The sequence below is a fragment of the Euprymna scolopes genome, chromosome 19 (genome assembly GCF_053919585.1).
Source record: "Euprymna scolopes isolate OS-2025 chromosome 19, ASM5391958v1, whole genome shotgun sequence".
Lineage (NCBI taxonomy): Eukaryota > Metazoa > Mollusca > Cephalopoda > Sepiida > Sepiolidae > Euprymna > Euprymna scolopes.
Genome location: NC_136500.1, coordinates 116375989 through 116394545, shown reverse-complemented (window position 1 = coordinate 116394545; position 18557 = coordinate 116375989). Strand labels below are relative to the sequence as shown.

Here is an 18557-nt window from a genome sequence, read left to right as displayed (position 1 = left end):
AATATATATATATATATATATATATATATATATATATATATATATATATATATATATATATATATATATATTTGTTTTTGCGAGACTTTTGAATGAATTCAATTATTTATACGAAAGCGCATTTTTACCTAAATGCGAGTTGGTAATAATTTTCCCTTTGACTAATTTGTTATTCCTAAATGGGGAGCGGCATGCATATTGTTTTTTGTTGTTTTTGTTTGTCTGTTTTTTTAGACGACGAAACAGAAACACGCGTCAATGGATAATTATATTTTAAAAACAAAATTCTTATCTATTAATGTGGTGTTTTTTGGGGCTCTGAAACTATGACTTGCCCTCGCTCATCAAGAGAGCCCCTTTTGAAGGTGTATTTTCTCCACATTGACATCTGGGCTTGTGTTTAGCTCGGCTCTCGTGGGTAGGCGAGTAAATAAGGACTTATCTTCTTCACTCTATCGATTATGTCCCTCTTTCCATCCGTACGTTGTAAACATAAACAATAGGTGTATTCTTTCAACAACTACGGTCGGTGAACACTGAACAAGTTAGTCTCTTTTCGTGTACTATTTAATATAAGATAAATTGTTTGAAAGTATCTAGAAATTTTAGCTTTCAAAATTTCGCATATTTATGCTATTTTTTAATAATGTTTTTTTTTTTTAATTAATTAGAATTAATATTAAAAATCAAAACAAAAAATAGCGAAAAGATAAATAAAAAAATATTTTCCTTTTTTTTTATTTTAAAAACGAACAGAAAATAAACGTATATTTCTAAAAAGAAAAAAAAAGAGATGACATAATTTTACAACGTCAGTATCACGGAGTAACATAAATAAATAAATAAAATTCAGATTCTAAAAAAAAAAAAAAAAAAAAAAAAACTGAATAAACGGTTGTATTTTAACATGAAATATTTTAAAAGCGAATAATCTTTTATGTAGGCGTTTTAATAGACATCTAGTAGTAATCGTTAAGTTGCTTTGCTTTTTAACTGTTGAAATACGAAAACTTGTATAAGTCGTGGACTAAATAGTGCTTTACTAGATTTCTAAACAGTGGCAGAGGGAGGGATTAGTTTATAATTTTACGTATCCAAAATATTAAGTTTAGTTGAGAAAATAATAAATTTAATATAAAATCTTAAATAATAAAAATATTGGTTTAATAAACAATTCGTAAAAAAAAAAAAATTAAAAAAAAAAACGTATCAGCGTGTTTTATTTTTACTTCTCTGCCTTCATTCAAAAAGGAAACGAACTCATCAAACATGCACTCTGACCGGTCGGCATGATATCACCGAGAAAATAGTGCACACAAAAAAATACAAAACTATGCTGTAGTGTGGTTTATTTAGTTAAATTTTCCATCTAAAACATATTTCGCTTTATAAACAGATTAAGTTGTTCTATTTTAAAGGTGTTTTTTGACCCCAAGCCAAAATCCGTAGCGGATGTGCTTGGGCGTTTGCGCTGCGCTTTAATTTAACGCAAAGCGGCAAGTAAAGTGAGTTAGACAAAATGGCGACCTTTGAAAATGATGAGCTGAAATAGATGTCAGGCAAGTTGTTTTTTCCCTCAGTTTTATCGTGTTTTAGTGATGAAACGACAGCAAGACCGGGACATCTCTCCTCGTAACAAACGACCACGAGGCAGTTATGTTTCGAGCGATCACGACATTGGCAGAAATTCTCTGACCCCGGACATGGATCGACGTACAACAGTAGGTGCCAACAATGCTGGTAGTAGCAGTAATAATAGTAGTAACATTGGTGGGGCCGCCACCAAACTCTTATCAACGGGTGGGGCCCCAAACATTGTGAATCGGGGTGGATCGGCCGGGAAATCTTACCGAACCAGCTACGATCATAACTTGGATCATTCTAGGAAGCCGTACAGGGATGACAGGGTAGGAGGTGGCGTCAGTAGCGATTATAATGTTCACCACAATTCGTCATCATCGTCATCGACTTCGTCCCGGACAGCGGCGGCCGTTGATAACCGCCAGCCACCGCCGCCTCCTCCTCCAAGCAGTTCGTCTGCCCCATTACTGGATATGTACCGGTCATTGTGCATCAGTAACCTCAACTCGAAGATCTCTGAACCTTTGCTCATCGAGACCCTCCGCCGCGAATTCGAACGATTCGGTGCTTTCAATATCCGGATGTCTTATTCCGGCGACCAGATGGTCGCCTACATCAATTTCCGTTACCCGGAGGATGCTCGGGCGGCTCGACACGACAAGTCGGACCTTGTCCTGTTCGACAGACAGTTACGGGTGGAACCCGTGTTGAACAATAGACGGCGCAGCGATAGCCCTTCCGCATCTGACTATGTGCCCCGGCTCGGACCTCTACTTAGTAGCTCTGGTTCAGATCGGTTTGCAAACCGAAGCATTTCGCCCGCACAACCACCCTCCCTCGGTGGACCCGGGCGACGGACTTCGCGTAATATGAATCCTCCACGCGACATCTCCAGGGAAAGAGACTACCTTTACTCCGACTCGAGACACCCGAATATCGATAAAAACACACAAAACCCACGTCATCCCTCCCCTGAGACGGAGGAGAAAGCTACAAGGACTTTATTTGTAGGCAATCTCGACCACAATATCACGGAAACTGATTTAAGAAGACATTTTGAACGGTTCGGTGTTGTCGAAGATGTTGACATAAAACGACAACAACGAGCACAAGGGAATTCGTATGCTTTTGTTAAGTTTATCAACCTGGACTGTGCCCACAGGGCCAAAGTTGAAATGTCAGGTAAGCACATAGGTAAGTTTCTGTGTAAAATTGGTTATGGAAAAGTTACTCCCACAACGTGCCTGTGGGTGGGAGGATTGGGTCCTTGGATAAATTATCAGACACTTGACCGCGAGTTTGATCGGTTTGGAGCGATAAAAAGCATTGTATGGCCGCATGGTAAAACGTATGCATATGTTTTATATGACAGTATAGATGCGGCCCAGGCAGCATTTCAAGAAATGAGGCGGAATCCGTTCGGGGAGAAGGAGTTTTCTCTACGGGTCGACTTCTCAGATTCTCACCACATCCCTTGTTCTCCACCACAGTCGCTCGATGAGAAATACGAAAGTACTGACCACATAAGAACCTATGCCACAGTTCCGTACGGAATCAGCGGTGGTGATCAACGACGATCGGACGGTTTTGTGGACCCTCATGGATCGAACAAAGTCCGTCCACCACGTGACTCCTGGCACCCGATTGAATCTGACCCCATCAATGTTTTTCGTAATCCTGACAATCCGCGCGATTTCGAACATCGTGGGAGCCGTATAGTTGACCAGGTTGACAGATCTGTCAGCCTCCATGTTGACCGCCGGAAAAGGGGCCACTCTCCCATTGATGATTTTGACAACCAGAAGAGATATCGATCGCACAGTCGAGAACGGGTCCCGCCTTATAGGAACCGAGACAATGAAATTCGTGATCATGGCAATAAACTAGGGATGAAGCTGATCCCAGAGCAACAGCCACCAGCACCGCCACCACAACCACAGCCGCTACAGCCACCCCATCTGGGAGAGAATTTCCATGAAAAAGACGTTCGGGGGACAGACTTAATTCGAAAAGCCCGACCCCCAACTGAGAAGGAGCTCAGTGTTGCGGAACATGTAAACAATCTTGTTGATTTAGCCAAATGTTTACCGGTTGCCTGGAATGGGGCACTGATTCTCAAAAACAGTGCCTTTCTCGCTCGCATGCATGTGGTCAGCGGAGACGTGACCATTGTGGACACTCTGATGAGGGATCCGACTACTACGGAAACGTCGGTTCTGCGCATCACACAGAGGTTACGGTTAGACCAGCCCAAACTTGAAGAGGTTGGTAGACGAGTCAGTTCATCTGGATCCCATGGACACTGCATCTTGTTGGCTCTACCAAGTACTTTACCCAATTATGAGGTTGGACAGGCCCAACAACGGCCTTTAAAGAACTTGGTCAGTTATCTCAAGCAGAAGGAGGCTGCTGGCGTGATATCGTTACCTCCGAATCCATCAAAGGATAAAGAGAACGTCGGAGTTCTTCATGCATTCCCTCCATGTCAGTTTGGTTATAACTTTCTACTGGGCTGTGCACCCAAATTACCTCCTGAACCAATCAAGGAAGATTATTTAGTCGTGATTGTTGTTCGGGGAGCCACATGAGATGAGACTGGATTATATTAAACATTTCTACATGAGTTGATGACACGCTCTTCTTGGCTATGTTTTGCATTTTCACGCACACACACACGCACACACCACACAGACTCATTTGCCCATGATCTTCAGCTGTGTTTTTTGACACAAAATCTATTCTGCAGAAAAAGAATGACTCATTTTTATTCACATTTCATTAAAAAATAACATTTTGGAAAAGGAAAAAAAAAATTAAAATCATTGTCAAATGAATTGCAGATAATATTTAAAAAAAAAAAAAAAAAAAAAGCATCAAAACATTTTTAAGTTAATTCAGATTTTCAAGGGAATTTATAAGTAAAAAAAAAAAATACCTGTGCCAAAAACAGTTTTCCCCATTTCCAAAAATAATTTTAAGAAATGAAAAAAACAAAGTAGCTTTTTGAAAAAAATCATTTTTAGAAGCAAAATTTTCCAAAAATCATTTTTAGAATCAAAAGATTAGAAATTTTCTACTTAACCTGTTGTCATCCAAACTAAGAAAGTAATCCTCAAATTTTAAACATTTCTCTAAAATCCTATCTTCACACACATAAAAACACAGCAAAAAAAAATCTCTACCTCGAGAAATTTCTCCTTTAAGTCATTTTTATTTTTGCCATCATTTTTTATTTTGTCTTGAAATTTTTTCATTTTATTACCTGCAACATTGGTGTCTGCATCCTTGTTTCAACAACTTGACATTGTTTGTTTTTGTTTTTTTATAATCTTTTTTTACAAGCCTTATCTGTTTTTAGTTCCCATCAGCAAAAAATGATGGCCGAAATCTTCAAGTCCCCTCCACACAGAACAACAAAAAACCTGCACCTTCAGTGATATCTTGTCTTACTTATCCCACTTTCTGATGATCAGAGAATGGGTCCGCAGCTGCTGACCAATATTTCAAGACTGCCATATTTGGGGAAAAAACTGAAGGTAAGAAACCTCAGATAAACATGCATATTAACTGAGTCCAGTAGTATGGCCTGCATTAATAGATGATCTGCTGACATCACAAAATAAAGTGGTTATAGTTAGCTAACATCATCATTTTTGGCGTCGCGCTACTGGAAATGGTGACGAGGTAAACCAGTTCCTTCACTTTTATTGTTCTTGAATTGTGAAGCGAGTTATTGAAATAAAATATAAGAAAAAGGACATTATTGAAAAGTATACAATAAAAATTAACACAATTATACAGAGAAAAGTAACCCAATCAGTTTTTATTTGCAGTTTTTTTAAGAAAATTAAATAAGTTTTTATTTTATTTGAAATTTTATAAGAAACATATGTTTATGAAATAGAATTTTTTTATTTGAATTTATATAATAAATATATGTTTATGAAATAGAAATTTTTTTATTTGAATTTATATGATAAATATATGTTTATGAAATAGAAATTTTTTTATTTGAATTTATATAATAAATATATGTTTATGAAATAGAAATTTTTTTTATTTGAATTTATATAATAAATATATGTTTATGAAATAGAAATTTTTTTATTTGAATTTATATAATAAATATATGTTTATGAAAGTATAAAAAAGGAAAGATCGGAAAAACGTAATAAAGAGTACGTACACCGGGGAGATATAGGCGTGAGAGAGAAAAACGTGAAGAAACTGATTTACCTTGTCACCGCTTTTGGTAGCGCTACGCCACGTTAAAAAACGACCCTGGTATCTAACTTTGTCCCGTGGGGAGGCATAGTAAATAGGTACAATCAATAAAGCCATAGTTAAGCAATAGATGATTATTACGAGGATATTTATTTTCTGCTTAAATCATCAAAGAAATTGAGATATTTATAAAAATGGTCCAAAAGTGCGATTTTGCTGGGAAAAATACTGTTTGTTTTTTTGTTTTTTTTAATTATTAATTTAAAAATGCACCCACTTTAAAACACTCATCGTAATAGTCGTCTATCTCTTAACTGTAGCTATTGTACTTAATTCTGTGATGTCAGCAGGTTAAATGACTAGTGGAATGGTCTTCTATTTGTGTAAGCCACACTCGACTAAATTTGTTTACCGAACCTCACCCTTTAATCAAACTTTTTTCTTCCCATTTTCCTTCAAAGAAATTCGCCAGTTATTTCCTCTGTTTTTATTTAGAATTCGACTTAATTAAAAGAACAGAAATACAGACAAAACTTTATGATATATGTACCTGTCACAGAATAAAGATGTCACATTCCAAAAATCGTGTAAATTGATCTTTTTTTTTTTAACTAAGAAAATCAAAAGTAGCGATTTTTAGCAATCATTTTAAATATAAACAAACTCTCAGTAGTTCAATTTAATTATCACCCTTGACACATTAAAATTTATGAAAAAAACATGGCAGCTCTTATCTCGCTTATCATAAAATTTGATTTTCTTAGTTAAACAAAACTACTTGCTTAATTTACATAATTTTTGGAGTATGACATTTTCGTTCTGTGACAGGTACTTCCATCATAAAGATTTATTTGTATTTTTGTTTTTTAATTAACTCAAAATCTAAATAACCTCATTCCCTGGCCCATCCTCAAAAGTAAAGAGAGGCAAATTAAAATTCAAACTTATTTTTCTGTTAAAATTCTGGTATTTTTTCCCCCACTTTTAAAATTACAATGCAATAAAGTACAGAATTATAAAACAAAATAAAAACCTGAATTAAAGTATAGCATTTCAAGGAATGTTCTCTGTGGCACATTTTAAAAAATATATATGGTAGCTCTTTTTAAATTTACCTTAAAAAAAATTGGCCAATGTAAACTTTAATATTTAAACCTAATCTTTTTTCATGCCAATAAAGATTTTTTTTTTTATTTAAGAATTATTTTAAAATTACTAAAAATAGATTTGAAAAAAAATTTTTTTTTTTTTTTTTCTAATAGTATTATCATATGTATTTATCATACATTGAATGAAAAACTTTAATGACAAAAAATACTATACGCCTAAAGCCACATTAGAAATAAAAAATCAAATGCATTAAAAGCCAAGTACGTCCAAGGATGGAATACTGCTGCCATATCTGGGCAGGAGCTGCTAAAAACAGCCTATCCTGCCTTGACAGAGTACAAAATAGACTTCGTGGCTTAGTAGGGGGTGCCCTTTTCTCTACCCTGCAACCTTCCTCCCATAGAAGAGACGTTGCGAGCCTATCCTTGTTTTATTGTTATTTCCATGGCAGGTGCTCGTCTGAACTCCAATCTCTGATCCCCCCCTCGCCAATCTTTCACGAAAAACACCCATCTAGCTGAATCCACTGTGAAAAATTTTCCCCACTCTTTATCTGTGCCTAAATCAAAACGTAGATTTCATGAACAAAGCTTCTTTCTTAGAACTGCACGCCTGTGGAACTCTGTTCTGTCTGCCTGCTTCCCACCTGACTATAACTTGGATGTGTTCAAGTCCAACGTTAACAAATTCCTAATGAACCGCCTCCTTAAGTAAACACTTCATCAAATCTCCACACTAACGTAATGTACTTGCAATAACCCTTATCCCTGAGTGGCTTCCGGGCCTTGATAAGTGGTGACCACTGTGTAAAAAAAAAAAAAAAAATTAAAATCTGATCAATAGGAGGATGTCTATAGAACAGGAGACTTTGATGGGATGGGCACATTGAAAGAATGGATGGGATTTCTTGGATTAGTAGATGTAGAACAGTTCAGGTAGCAGGTTTAGTTTACAAGAGCAGGACACTGAAAGAATTGGAAGGAGTGATTTGAGCAAGAGAGATAAATAAAGCCTGGGATAGGTTGATAGGTTGGTTTGAAAGTAAACTTCTGAAAGTTGTCCTATATGTAAAACAGACATTAAGCCAAATATGATGATGACCTCGTCGTCCAGTAGTCGAATGGAAAAATCATCATAATAGTACAAAGGTACAACTGTTTTGATTTTCGGTTGAGTCATTTGGAGAGTGCATAGCATAGCAGGGACAGACAAGCTTACATCAGGGGCAGAAATGTTCCTATTTACAATGTCTCCCCATGGGACAGAGTTAGACACCAGGGTCGTTTTTTTACTGTGGAGAAAAGGAACAAAAATAAAAATTGTCTCAGTCGTGAATGATTTCTCCTCCACTGACAGAGAACAAGAAATTGAAGTGCAGCATCTGAAGAACAGATACTACACTTTGATCTTGACTCGAATTAACAAAAACTTTCACAACAAAAAAAACATGCATCCAAAATCGGTTCCACGGGACCATTCAAGTCACAATGCACCATTGATAGGATTTTTTTGGCCTTCTTGTCTGGTATCTTGCTTTGATAGTTTGTCATGTTCCCCTGCGTACATACGTCGCAGTTGAAGTTTTTTGATGTTTGTATTTTCATTCCATCAACTACAGTCGGCAACTTTTTGATATCAGGACTATTGCAATGTCCAAGAATTTTATGCCATGTCTGTAGATCATGGCAGGCGGTTTTCGATGGGACTACGCTATTTAAATAATATAGTCTTCCATTTTCTTTAATGTCAAATACAGTTCCATTCGGGTATATCAGTTTTGATTTATTGGGGCTAAAGTTTATATTTGCACCTTGTTTTATGGCAGCTTGTACAGAAAATATATTTTGTTTAAATTTTGGGATTGGAAGAGCGTTTTCTAGAATACAGAAACATAGTTCACCTTTTATTGTTCTTTAGTGAGATTTTAGCATCGCCTCTTTTCAAAACGATATCATTTACTCGACTCCCGTCAGCTAGTTCTACAAAATGATTTTGTGGCTTAAAGTTGGGGTCAAAATTGATAAAATCAGATTCCTTTGTAATCACATGTGCCGTGGCCCCACAATCGACAAGAAAATTATTATTGTTTGTTGAAGCATTAAACGTACACGAAAATAAAAATGTATGTTCGCTAACAGAGCTCTCCACATTTTTAATGGAGTCGCCATTTTGAGTCCTGTATCTACATTAGAAACTCTTGTGATTAGGTCATCCACAATTATAGCAAATAATTTTTGTACTTTTCTTAGGAGAAAAATTGTTTTTGGCAAAGTTGCGGTTTTTATTCCTGGCATGGGTATAATTTAATTTTGGTGTTTTTATGTGTGTATTTTTAAATTTCATGATATTTGTGGATTCGTTTTTTTCTGTGATCATTTTTTCAGTTTCTTCATAACTTCTGAGTGCTACCTTGAATTGGTTAAAAGTCATGGGTTTTTCTTTCTGGGTTTTCACAGTGGTAAATGGCTTGAAATCACTCAGTAATCCCTTAAGGACCATGGAAATTAACAGACTGTCACTTCTAACTTCACCAGACATTTTTAAAGAATTTGCAGTCGTTTCGGCTCTTATAATGTAATCAGTAATAGTTTCGGCTTCCATTCATTTTAGAAAGGTCAGTTCAGTATATAAAGAAATAATTTTGGGTTTTCCTTTCGATAAATAATGGTCTCTCAATATGTTCAATGTTTTGCAGCCATCGTCCAGGGCTTCTCTCATTACCAGTGATAGACTTCGGTCATCTAAACACTGTATTAATTCCGCAAAGACAGTTGCATTCTTTTCAATGAAGTCAGGGTCGTTTCTGTTTTCAGGTTGTGTTTGAAGTACTTTGTGTAGCTTTTGGATTCGTAGATATCCTAGAAATTTAACTTGCCACAATTCGAATTTTGATTCGGATCCATTGAAATAAAGACGCACGCTGGGCGCATAACCTCTAGAAGTGTAAGCCATGTTTAGTTTCAGAACAGTTTCCAAGGGTTTGTTGTTACACACAAGTCCTGAGAGGTGACTGGTTTGCAGTAGTAATACACACAGACGAAAAAAACGCTTGGATATTTACAGATTTCAAGGTAGTTCTACTAAAATAGCCATATTTTTCAAACCAAAGCACTTCAAGACTTCAAATTACTACTGTTTTGTTCGGAAATGAATATACTTTCAAATGAATTAATAAATATGAATGTACATTATATATTTTAAGAGTTTTAAGCAAATAAAGTGATAAAAATATGAATGTCATAAAATGGCGTTTTCGGTAAGGTTTTGTAATGACCCTCCCTGTTTTCTAAAGGCCCGTACCATGATTGTATGAAGAATTTCGTTATGAAATTTGGAAACCAATCAGAAGAGGTGTTAATCTTAATACTGTCAAGTGTCCGAAATATTTTTGACCATTTCTTTTTTTGTTGTGTTAAAAATAAGACTTTAATATGACGAGTATCAAACATTTTGAAAAAAAAAATTCATCGGACAACCACTAGTAAATAAATCATTCTTTTTACTATCTTTATCAATTAAAAGTATTATTTTATGTTGAGTAGGACCGCGGTAATTGATAATAATTTAAAAGGACCTACCCGAAAAAAATGTTTATTTTCCGAGTTTGGTCAAATTAAGTTAGTATTAGTAGCAGCAGCAGCACTGCAGCAGTTGTAGTATTAGTCATAGCACAGTATAAACAATACGCGTTTAATTTTTATTCACAAACGAATTAAGAATAACATGAAAATATGAATATAAATGTTCTGATATGTTTTATTTGTTATCAGAATAACATTAGTTTAGAACTATTCGGTTTTCAGAATGTATAATAACAACAATCCCAACCAATTCAGCATTATGAATCCATTTAATTTCTCACATTTCTGGTCAAATTTAAAAACATGGTTAAAAAAAACAAAGTAAACTTTTGTAGATATATAGCTTGCATGCACTTTTATTCATTGCATTAGTTTTGAACAGCAAATTAAAACAATGTTTTACTGCGAACAGCCACAAATGTTTATTCAAAATCAAAAGATGTATGAAAATCTCGTTTGTATTACTATACACATAGATTTGAAAAAGTTGTCAAAAAAATAACAAATAAATGTTATCAAAGGCAAGATAAGTTACTTTTCTACCTAACTGGATATGTTTTTAGTGTTTAATGTAACATGTTTATTCAGCTCGAAAAACATAGTGTTTACCGATGTATTCGAAAATTTAAAATGGCGGCCCACTCTCTCTTTGAGGTGGTAAGTTTGGTAAAATGAGTTATAAATAAAAAAACAGACAAAATACTGTTAGAAACTCACTCAATATATGTTACCGTGACATAGGCGGATATATATTCGGCGGGTTTTTAACAGTATTTTGTCTAGTTTTTTATTTTTAACTCATTTTCCCAAACTTACTGTGTGAAAGAGATAGTCGGCCGTCATTTTTAACTTTCCAATACATCGGTAAGCACTGTATGTTTTTCGAGCTGAATAAACATGTTACATTAAATAAAAACATGCTTTGTATAACATTTATTTGTTATAATTTTATTTTTTTTATTTTTTTATTTTTTGGACAACTTTTTCGTACCTCTATGGCAAGTAATACAAACACACAAATAGTGTTGACTGTTGAGCATTTCCTGAGAACAAGACAAATGTCAGTTAGTTGACACTTAAATATTTGAAGTCTTGATAATGACTTAAAAATAAATAGTAAAACAAAATACTGTTAGCAACCCACCTACTAAAGTTATGTGTGGCAAGTCTCCTCCTAAAACCCTCTTTAACCCTAACAATAACACTAAGTTCGAGTGGCAAGCCCCTCTCCCCAAATACCTCTGTAAGCCACATACAAGTGTCTAAAACAAACAAACAAAAAATAGATCCTTCCTTAAAGAAAAATGCACATAAAAAATAAATTGGTTAACAGTCCTAAAATGCTGGAATTGGTGAATTATTTTACATTAAATTTTTGTGAAACTAACCGCCCCCCCCCTCTAATATTGTTTTTGTTTCTGTCAAGTCTTCAGTATGTTCACACATAATTTTCCTTAGCCCTACAATTAATTCAAAGTCCGAATGGCAACCTCCCTATATTCTCATTGCATAGAAACCCTCTTAAAACCACACATAATCGTCTTAAAAAAAATAAAACAAAAAGCATACAGGATTTATCTCCCATAAAAAACCCCAGTTAACTGCCCTAAAACGCTAGAATGACCTGTAATGGGGAATTATTTTACATCAAATTCTAAAATAATTTGTTTATCTTTCATTAAAGTTTTTCATGGCATTTCATACATAATTGCCTAAAAAGGTAGAATCACATTTTGGAGGGGTGGTCAGAAGGGGTGGGTGGGGTTAAACAGAAGGTTTTAATCTACAATAATACCAAAGAAATATTGCAATATATTCATTTTTAAATGGTCTTATGTTTAGATTTAAGTTTTTTGTACATAAAGCACATTACAATTCAACTTTGAGTTCTCCAACTTCTTTTCTGTTTATGGATACATGGCATTTTTAAGGAATTGCAACATATTTATGCATATTTACTGCAGATTATTTGGAAACCATGAACTTTTGGAGATTTTCAGTTGCATATTATGATTCCTTGTACAAAAATACACTCGTATGGTAAATTTCATTGCTTAATCTTGTGTTTTAACAAAGATATGATATTTTTACTGAAAATGTAGTGTAAAAAATGTGACGAAACACATATGGTTTTAAAGAGGGGAAAATATCCAAACATGTGAGGCACAAAAATAGTCATAACTTCCTTGATTTTAATTGGATTTAAAAAATTTAAAAAGATTCTTTCTTAGCTCATCAAGCTCTTTCTATGTATAACAATATTGAAATATTTTAAGCTATTTCAATTTTTTTTATGTGTATTGCTATTTGCAGTAGACAGTTCCACAGAGCAAAATACTCTTACCGTGTCGAGACAGAAAAAACATGCGAAATTGCTACAGAAAAGGTTTAATATTTATGGAGCAATTCTGGTTTCTGATTGTTTGGTAGCAGAACGTGAATTAATTTGATTCGTCAGTTCCTAGCAGCATCGTTTATAAATAGAATCGTCCGACTGTGTGGGATCATACCCCATTATGATATCAAAAATATTGCAACAGCTTTATTACAAAAAAATTTTTTAATCTCGAATTTGTGTTTTAAAAAAAAAAAATGTATTCTGTGTTATTATAATTTTCTTAAATCTATTTAAAAAAAAAAAAAAAAATTTGTTGTGCAATTTTTGATTCGGTTCTGAAATTGCATTCATCTGCCCCTGCTATGCACTCTCCAAATGTCCCAATTGAAAACTGAAAAAGTTATACCTTCGCACACAAGTGCCAAAATCAGTTTATTACTTATTTATCTGTCCAATATTTCCACAAATGCAATGCACAGTGCATTAAAGTGTGTGTGTGTGTGTGTGTGTGTGTGTGTGTGTGTGCAGTCAGCACCAATCCTATTCAGGGTTTAACCGGCTTCTTCCAAAGGAGGAAGTTTCATAGGAGTATGAAATTCACAAGCGGTCTCCAGTCGCATGTCTAAGTGCATTGAAGGGTGATGGAACACTACAAATATATCTTCTATGCTCTCTACTTAAAATACCACAGTTATGGAGTTGTATAATCAATTAAAAAAAAAAATCTGACCCATTGGGTCATCCATTAGTTCAGGTAAATTGTTTGACTAAGGAAAAAGTGAGTTTGTAAAGCCATTTAAATATAACAAAATGAAAAGACAAAATACAAAATTACGCTTTTATTTTTTTTTCTGATCTCTCACCCTCTCTCTGTTCCTAATCAGCTATTGGTTAAATAATATTACTACTTGAGGTGATACTCCTTTTTGTATATAATGGACTCTTCCAATCTTTTTATTATTTTCTTTTCTTTATTACCATTAACTGTTAATGGAAGTGATGATATTATCGTTTCCTGCCTTGATAGGGTACAAAACCGATTTTGAAATCGAGTGAGCGAGGCCCTTTTCTCCTCCCTACTTCCACTTTTTTCATGGAAGAGACATTGTGAGCCTATCTCTACTATATCATTTTCATGGCAAATGCTCAACTGAATGTCTATCTATGCCCCCCCCCTGCCCTGCAGAAGACACTTGTCTATCCACAACAACTGTCAACAATTTCCCTTATTCTCTGTCTCAAACTAATGTAAATTCCATGAGCAAAGTTCTACAACTAATCATTTGTGAAAGGCTGTCTCCCAGCTGACTATAACACAGTCATTGTTTTAGTCATATTGAGCTGTCCTCTTAAATAATCAAACCCTACCCAATTTCCACCATTACAAATCATCATGGTGTTGTTTCACTGGACACCTGACACTCCCTATTAGGATTAAAATCAAGATATAATTATGCTACACCTTATGTCCAGAATGCTTATTACAATTTTGATAAAAATTCTTGACATGATTTTAGTTCTAGAAAATGTGTAAAATTCACGACTTTAGCTTAAGGAGTCTTAAGAAATTCAAATTTAGGGCATTTTGATTGTAAAGACTAGATTCAATTCAAACAGAAGGTTGTATCCATAGTATGTCCCTTAAAACTCTTTAAAATACTTCCAAGGAACTGAATTTTGAAAATATTTACTGATATCTGATACCTAGTGTTAAAATTTCACTAAAACTGGAGATATCTGAATCTTCACATTTTTTATCCTCTTTGCATTAAACTAAATATATCCCACATTATGGCTCCTTATGCCTAGCACATGAAATAATGAAAAATTAACTCACAGTTCAAAATACAAAACTAAACTAGCTTACAGAAACCTTGTACCCCACTCTTCACTCCCCACTCCCGAGTAACATTTTTGACCCATGAAAAAAGATAAACATTTGAAATTTAAATCTTTCGAGTAAAGTTATTAGTCGTGTGCAAGTGACTCTATAAGTCACTCCGTCAGTCTGTCGGTCTATCCGTAACACTTTTGTGCTTGGCCTTTTTGGTTAAGATCAAAGGTTGGCCTTTTGGCCAAGATCAAAATGTAGTACCTGTCTTTTTCTGATCAGGATCTGATCGCTTTCTTTAAACATCAACTACGGGTGAAGATCAGATGTGATAGAAGAAGGCTGCATCGCGCGGCATTTGACAGGAGATGGATACAGGTAGCAAGTCTGTGTGTACGAAGAGCAGCCAAATTTGAATACGTGTTCCCTGCCTAGGTGTGGAACCCGCAGTTCCTTAAAGTAAAATTTAATAAATAGCCTCTCAGCTAGCTGAGTGTGTGTTCCATCCCTCCCTGATTAAGAAGCCTCCAAGATCCCCCCCCCCCTTTCTTGCAATTTTTGTTTTCACCCCCTCCTCTAAATTTCACTCATCTTGGAGAGAAAGAAATACAAACTAACCCCCATTCCTTACCCACAAAATTTTCTTTTCTCCATTCACCCCCATCTAGAGGGCATCCCCACTTAGAGACTGACCCGCAGAAGCCAGGTTCCTTTTACAAACCTAGTGGAACGGGCAGTCTATCAACTAGACGGGTTGGGAGGGTCCTACTAATCGTCCCTTCCCCCCCTTTTTCCCCCTCCCCCGCCCTCGACACATGAATTATTGTACCAATTTTATTGTTATCTTTTTTTGTTTTTACACGTCAATAAAAAATGTTTTAAAAATTGGGAGTTAAGTAGGATGTCCCCCAATATGAAAGGGTGAATGCGGTATTATGGTGAAAGATACTAGCTGGGAGAAACTTTTGATTTTGTTTAGTTCTGGAGTGACAAGGATGACCAATGACCCCCCACAATCCCCCCCTTTTGAGTTGGCCATGTGCCTAAGTTTTTTGTTCAGTGTTGATTTTCAATGTATTTTTAACATGAATAAAGGATTTAATATCTTAAAGTGTAATATCTGTTCCGGCAGATACTGTAAGCAAAGAACATATGTGGGGGCAACCCCACATATAAGACCTTGATCAATGTATGGGTAACCCTTCATACCAATTGTCACTATCCAGCTTCCCCGGGGAGTTGGTCCCCATTTCCCCTTCACTCCTCACATTAAAAATCGGCCTTGTGCCTAATTTGCTCGGTGGGGGAGCAAATAAGTACCCTTTTCTTGACCTTTTGGCCAAGATCAAAGTGTAGTATCTGTTCTTACTACATGCTGTACTTATGTTTGTAACTTTGTGATATAAAGTGGGGGATCACTTTTCTGTATTAATTTAAAGTAAAATGAGCACCCACTTTACAACCAGTCAGTCTCAAAGCGATTCAAGTCATTCTCCAGCTCATTCAAGTTGTTTTTTCCAGTTATTTTTTAAGCATTCAAGTCATTCTTAAGGTCATTCAGTTCATCCTTAAATTCATTAAAGTCATTTACTTTTTATTTATTTAAGTCTTAGTGGGGGATGCCCTTTTCTCTACCCTGCAACCTCTCTCCCATAGAAGAGACGTTGCGAGCCTATCCTTGTTTTATCGTTATTTCCATGGCAGGTGCTCGTCTGAATTCCAATCTCTGGTCCCCCTCGCCAATCTTTCACGAAAAGCACCCGTCTAGCTGAATCCACTGTGAAAAATTTCCCCCACTCTTTATCTGTGCCTAAATCAAAACGCGGATTCCATGAACAAAGCTTCTTTCTTAGAACTGCACGCCTGTGGAACTCTGTTCCGTCTGCCTGCTTCCCACTGGACTACAACTTGGATGTGTTCAAGTCCAATGTTAACAAATTCCTAATGAACCACCCCCTTAAGTAAACACTTCATCAAATCTCCACACTAACATAATGTACTTGCAATAACCCTTATCCCTGAGTGGCTTCTGGGCCTTGATAAGTGGTGATCACTGTGTAAAAAAAAAAAGTCATTTCAGCCCATTTTTCGGTCATTTTAGTTTATCTTTAAGAATTTTATGTCAATCCTACATTCACGCATTCATTCATTCATTACACGAGAGCACGCGACTAATGGCTATCGGCCTTGTTTTAAATAGAATCAACATTTTCATTTATTAATTATCTTAGAAATAATTCTAGAAATGTAATATTTTATCATCTAAGAACTTGTTAAAATGTATAAAAAATATTGTAAGTTTTGTTTGAAGTTGTTGAGAAAATAGTTTGAGTTTGGTTTTAATTATTTGCAAATTTTGTTACTGAATAACTTTGGATTATTTTGTAAATTCAATCAAATTTTAAGTGAAAAAAAAAATGCATTTATTTAATGCTTTGTTTTTTGTAGTGACATTCAAAACAAAATTTTTAAAAATTTATAAACATAAAAAAATTTATTTTTAAAATATTTGAATGTTTCTGCCCGATTTCATTTACTTGTAAACCATTTTTCCCACCATTTAAAAACAAATACTCATACGTGACTACAAATCCACCCCAACCCACCCCCCAAAATCAATGCTTATTTCGTATTGTTGTTTATATGTCTCTGGGTGTATCTTCATGAAGATGTTTTTTGTTTTAGATATTTAGCAAAAATGTTGCTGTCAATGCAGTCAATACTTTTCTAAACATGGTTGTAAGTTAACTTTAACAGCCATTATAGTTTTAGGACTCCTCTGAGCTGACACTTGACTTTGTAGGATGAAGGGTGATTTTGTGAGGCTGTGGAATCAGAGAAAATGAGTCTCTTAAGAAGTATTAAAATTTTTCAACTCTGATACGTGATGAAAAATGCCCCAAACGCAAAAATATAAAAATCATTAAGCAGTGGTGGACTGGATTATTTTCTTTCTTTCTTTTTTTTTTTCCTCTTTTTCTTTTCTCTTTTTTTTTTTTTTACCTTTTCTCTTTTTTTTACTTCTCTTTTTTTACTTTTTCCCTTTATTTTTTTTTTTTTTTACTTTTTTTCTCTTTCTCATTTTTTTCCTCTTTTTCACTTTTCTCTCTTTTTTTTTTACTTTTTGAAAGGAAAACTTTTTCTTTTTCTCTTTTTTTTTTTTTACTTTTTCTCTCTTTTTTTTTTTTTTTTAACTTTTTCTTCTTTCTATATTTTTATCATCCAGTACAGTCATAACAAAAATTTGGATATTTTTTTGTTCAAATTTTTCATCACTTTAATTTTTTTAATTATTTACATTCCATGCATTAAATGACATTTTTTTTTTTTTTATAAAATTTTTGAAAGCATACCTGTCCTCTTTATAAAAAATAAGCGATCTGTCATCGCAGGCAAATGTTAAGTCAATGCAGGTCACAATGAATTACCCAGAACTGTCTGTCATGTTCATTGTAGTTTTGTAAGCCAACTAGGACTAAGTTTTCATATGGCATCTGTTATTCCCCAAATGATCACCCATGTAAGTATTGACTAACCAAACTGCTATTATTATTATTATTATTATTATTATTATTATTATTATAAGGATATTTCTTGGACTTAAGTTAGACCATTTAAAAATTTCCCATATTTGAGTCAATGTTTTAACTATCAGCTCCGCAGTCCTGATATACCTTATGCAACCATAAATACAGTATCGATTCAAGTAAGAGATAAAAAAAACCCAGATTAATGCTTTACTCAAAATTTTCTATTGAACTTTTCATTGCTTTTTACTAAGTGCCATTTTCTTTTTTAGGGACCAGCTATTAGCAGCGTCTGCACGTAGACCATCGGTGCATTTTCTACTTCTGACCTCCATTTTGTGTTCCTGTCTTCACTGAAGCCAGAA

At 34.7% G+C, this 18557-nt stretch overlaps 1 protein-coding gene and 1 pseudogene across 1 annotated transcript; both read left to right on the top strand.

Annotated features, from left to right (window-relative positions):
• The first annotated feature begins 1247 nt into the window (after positions 1–1247).
• LOC145239894 (RNA-binding protein 15-like) lies at positions 1248–4394 on the top strand. Its single transcript, XM_080103512.1, has one exon. The coding sequence runs from the start codon at positions 1599–1601 to the stop codon at positions 4167–4169; it is 2571 nt and encodes an 856-aa protein (XP_079959638.1). The 5' UTR covers positions 1248–1598; the 3' UTR covers positions 4170–4394.
• An 11589-nt stretch (positions 4395–15983) lies between these two features.
• LOC145240561 (U2 spliceosomal RNA) lies at positions 15984–16121 on the top strand (annotated as a pseudogene).
• Positions 16122–18557: the final 2436 nt, after the last annotated feature.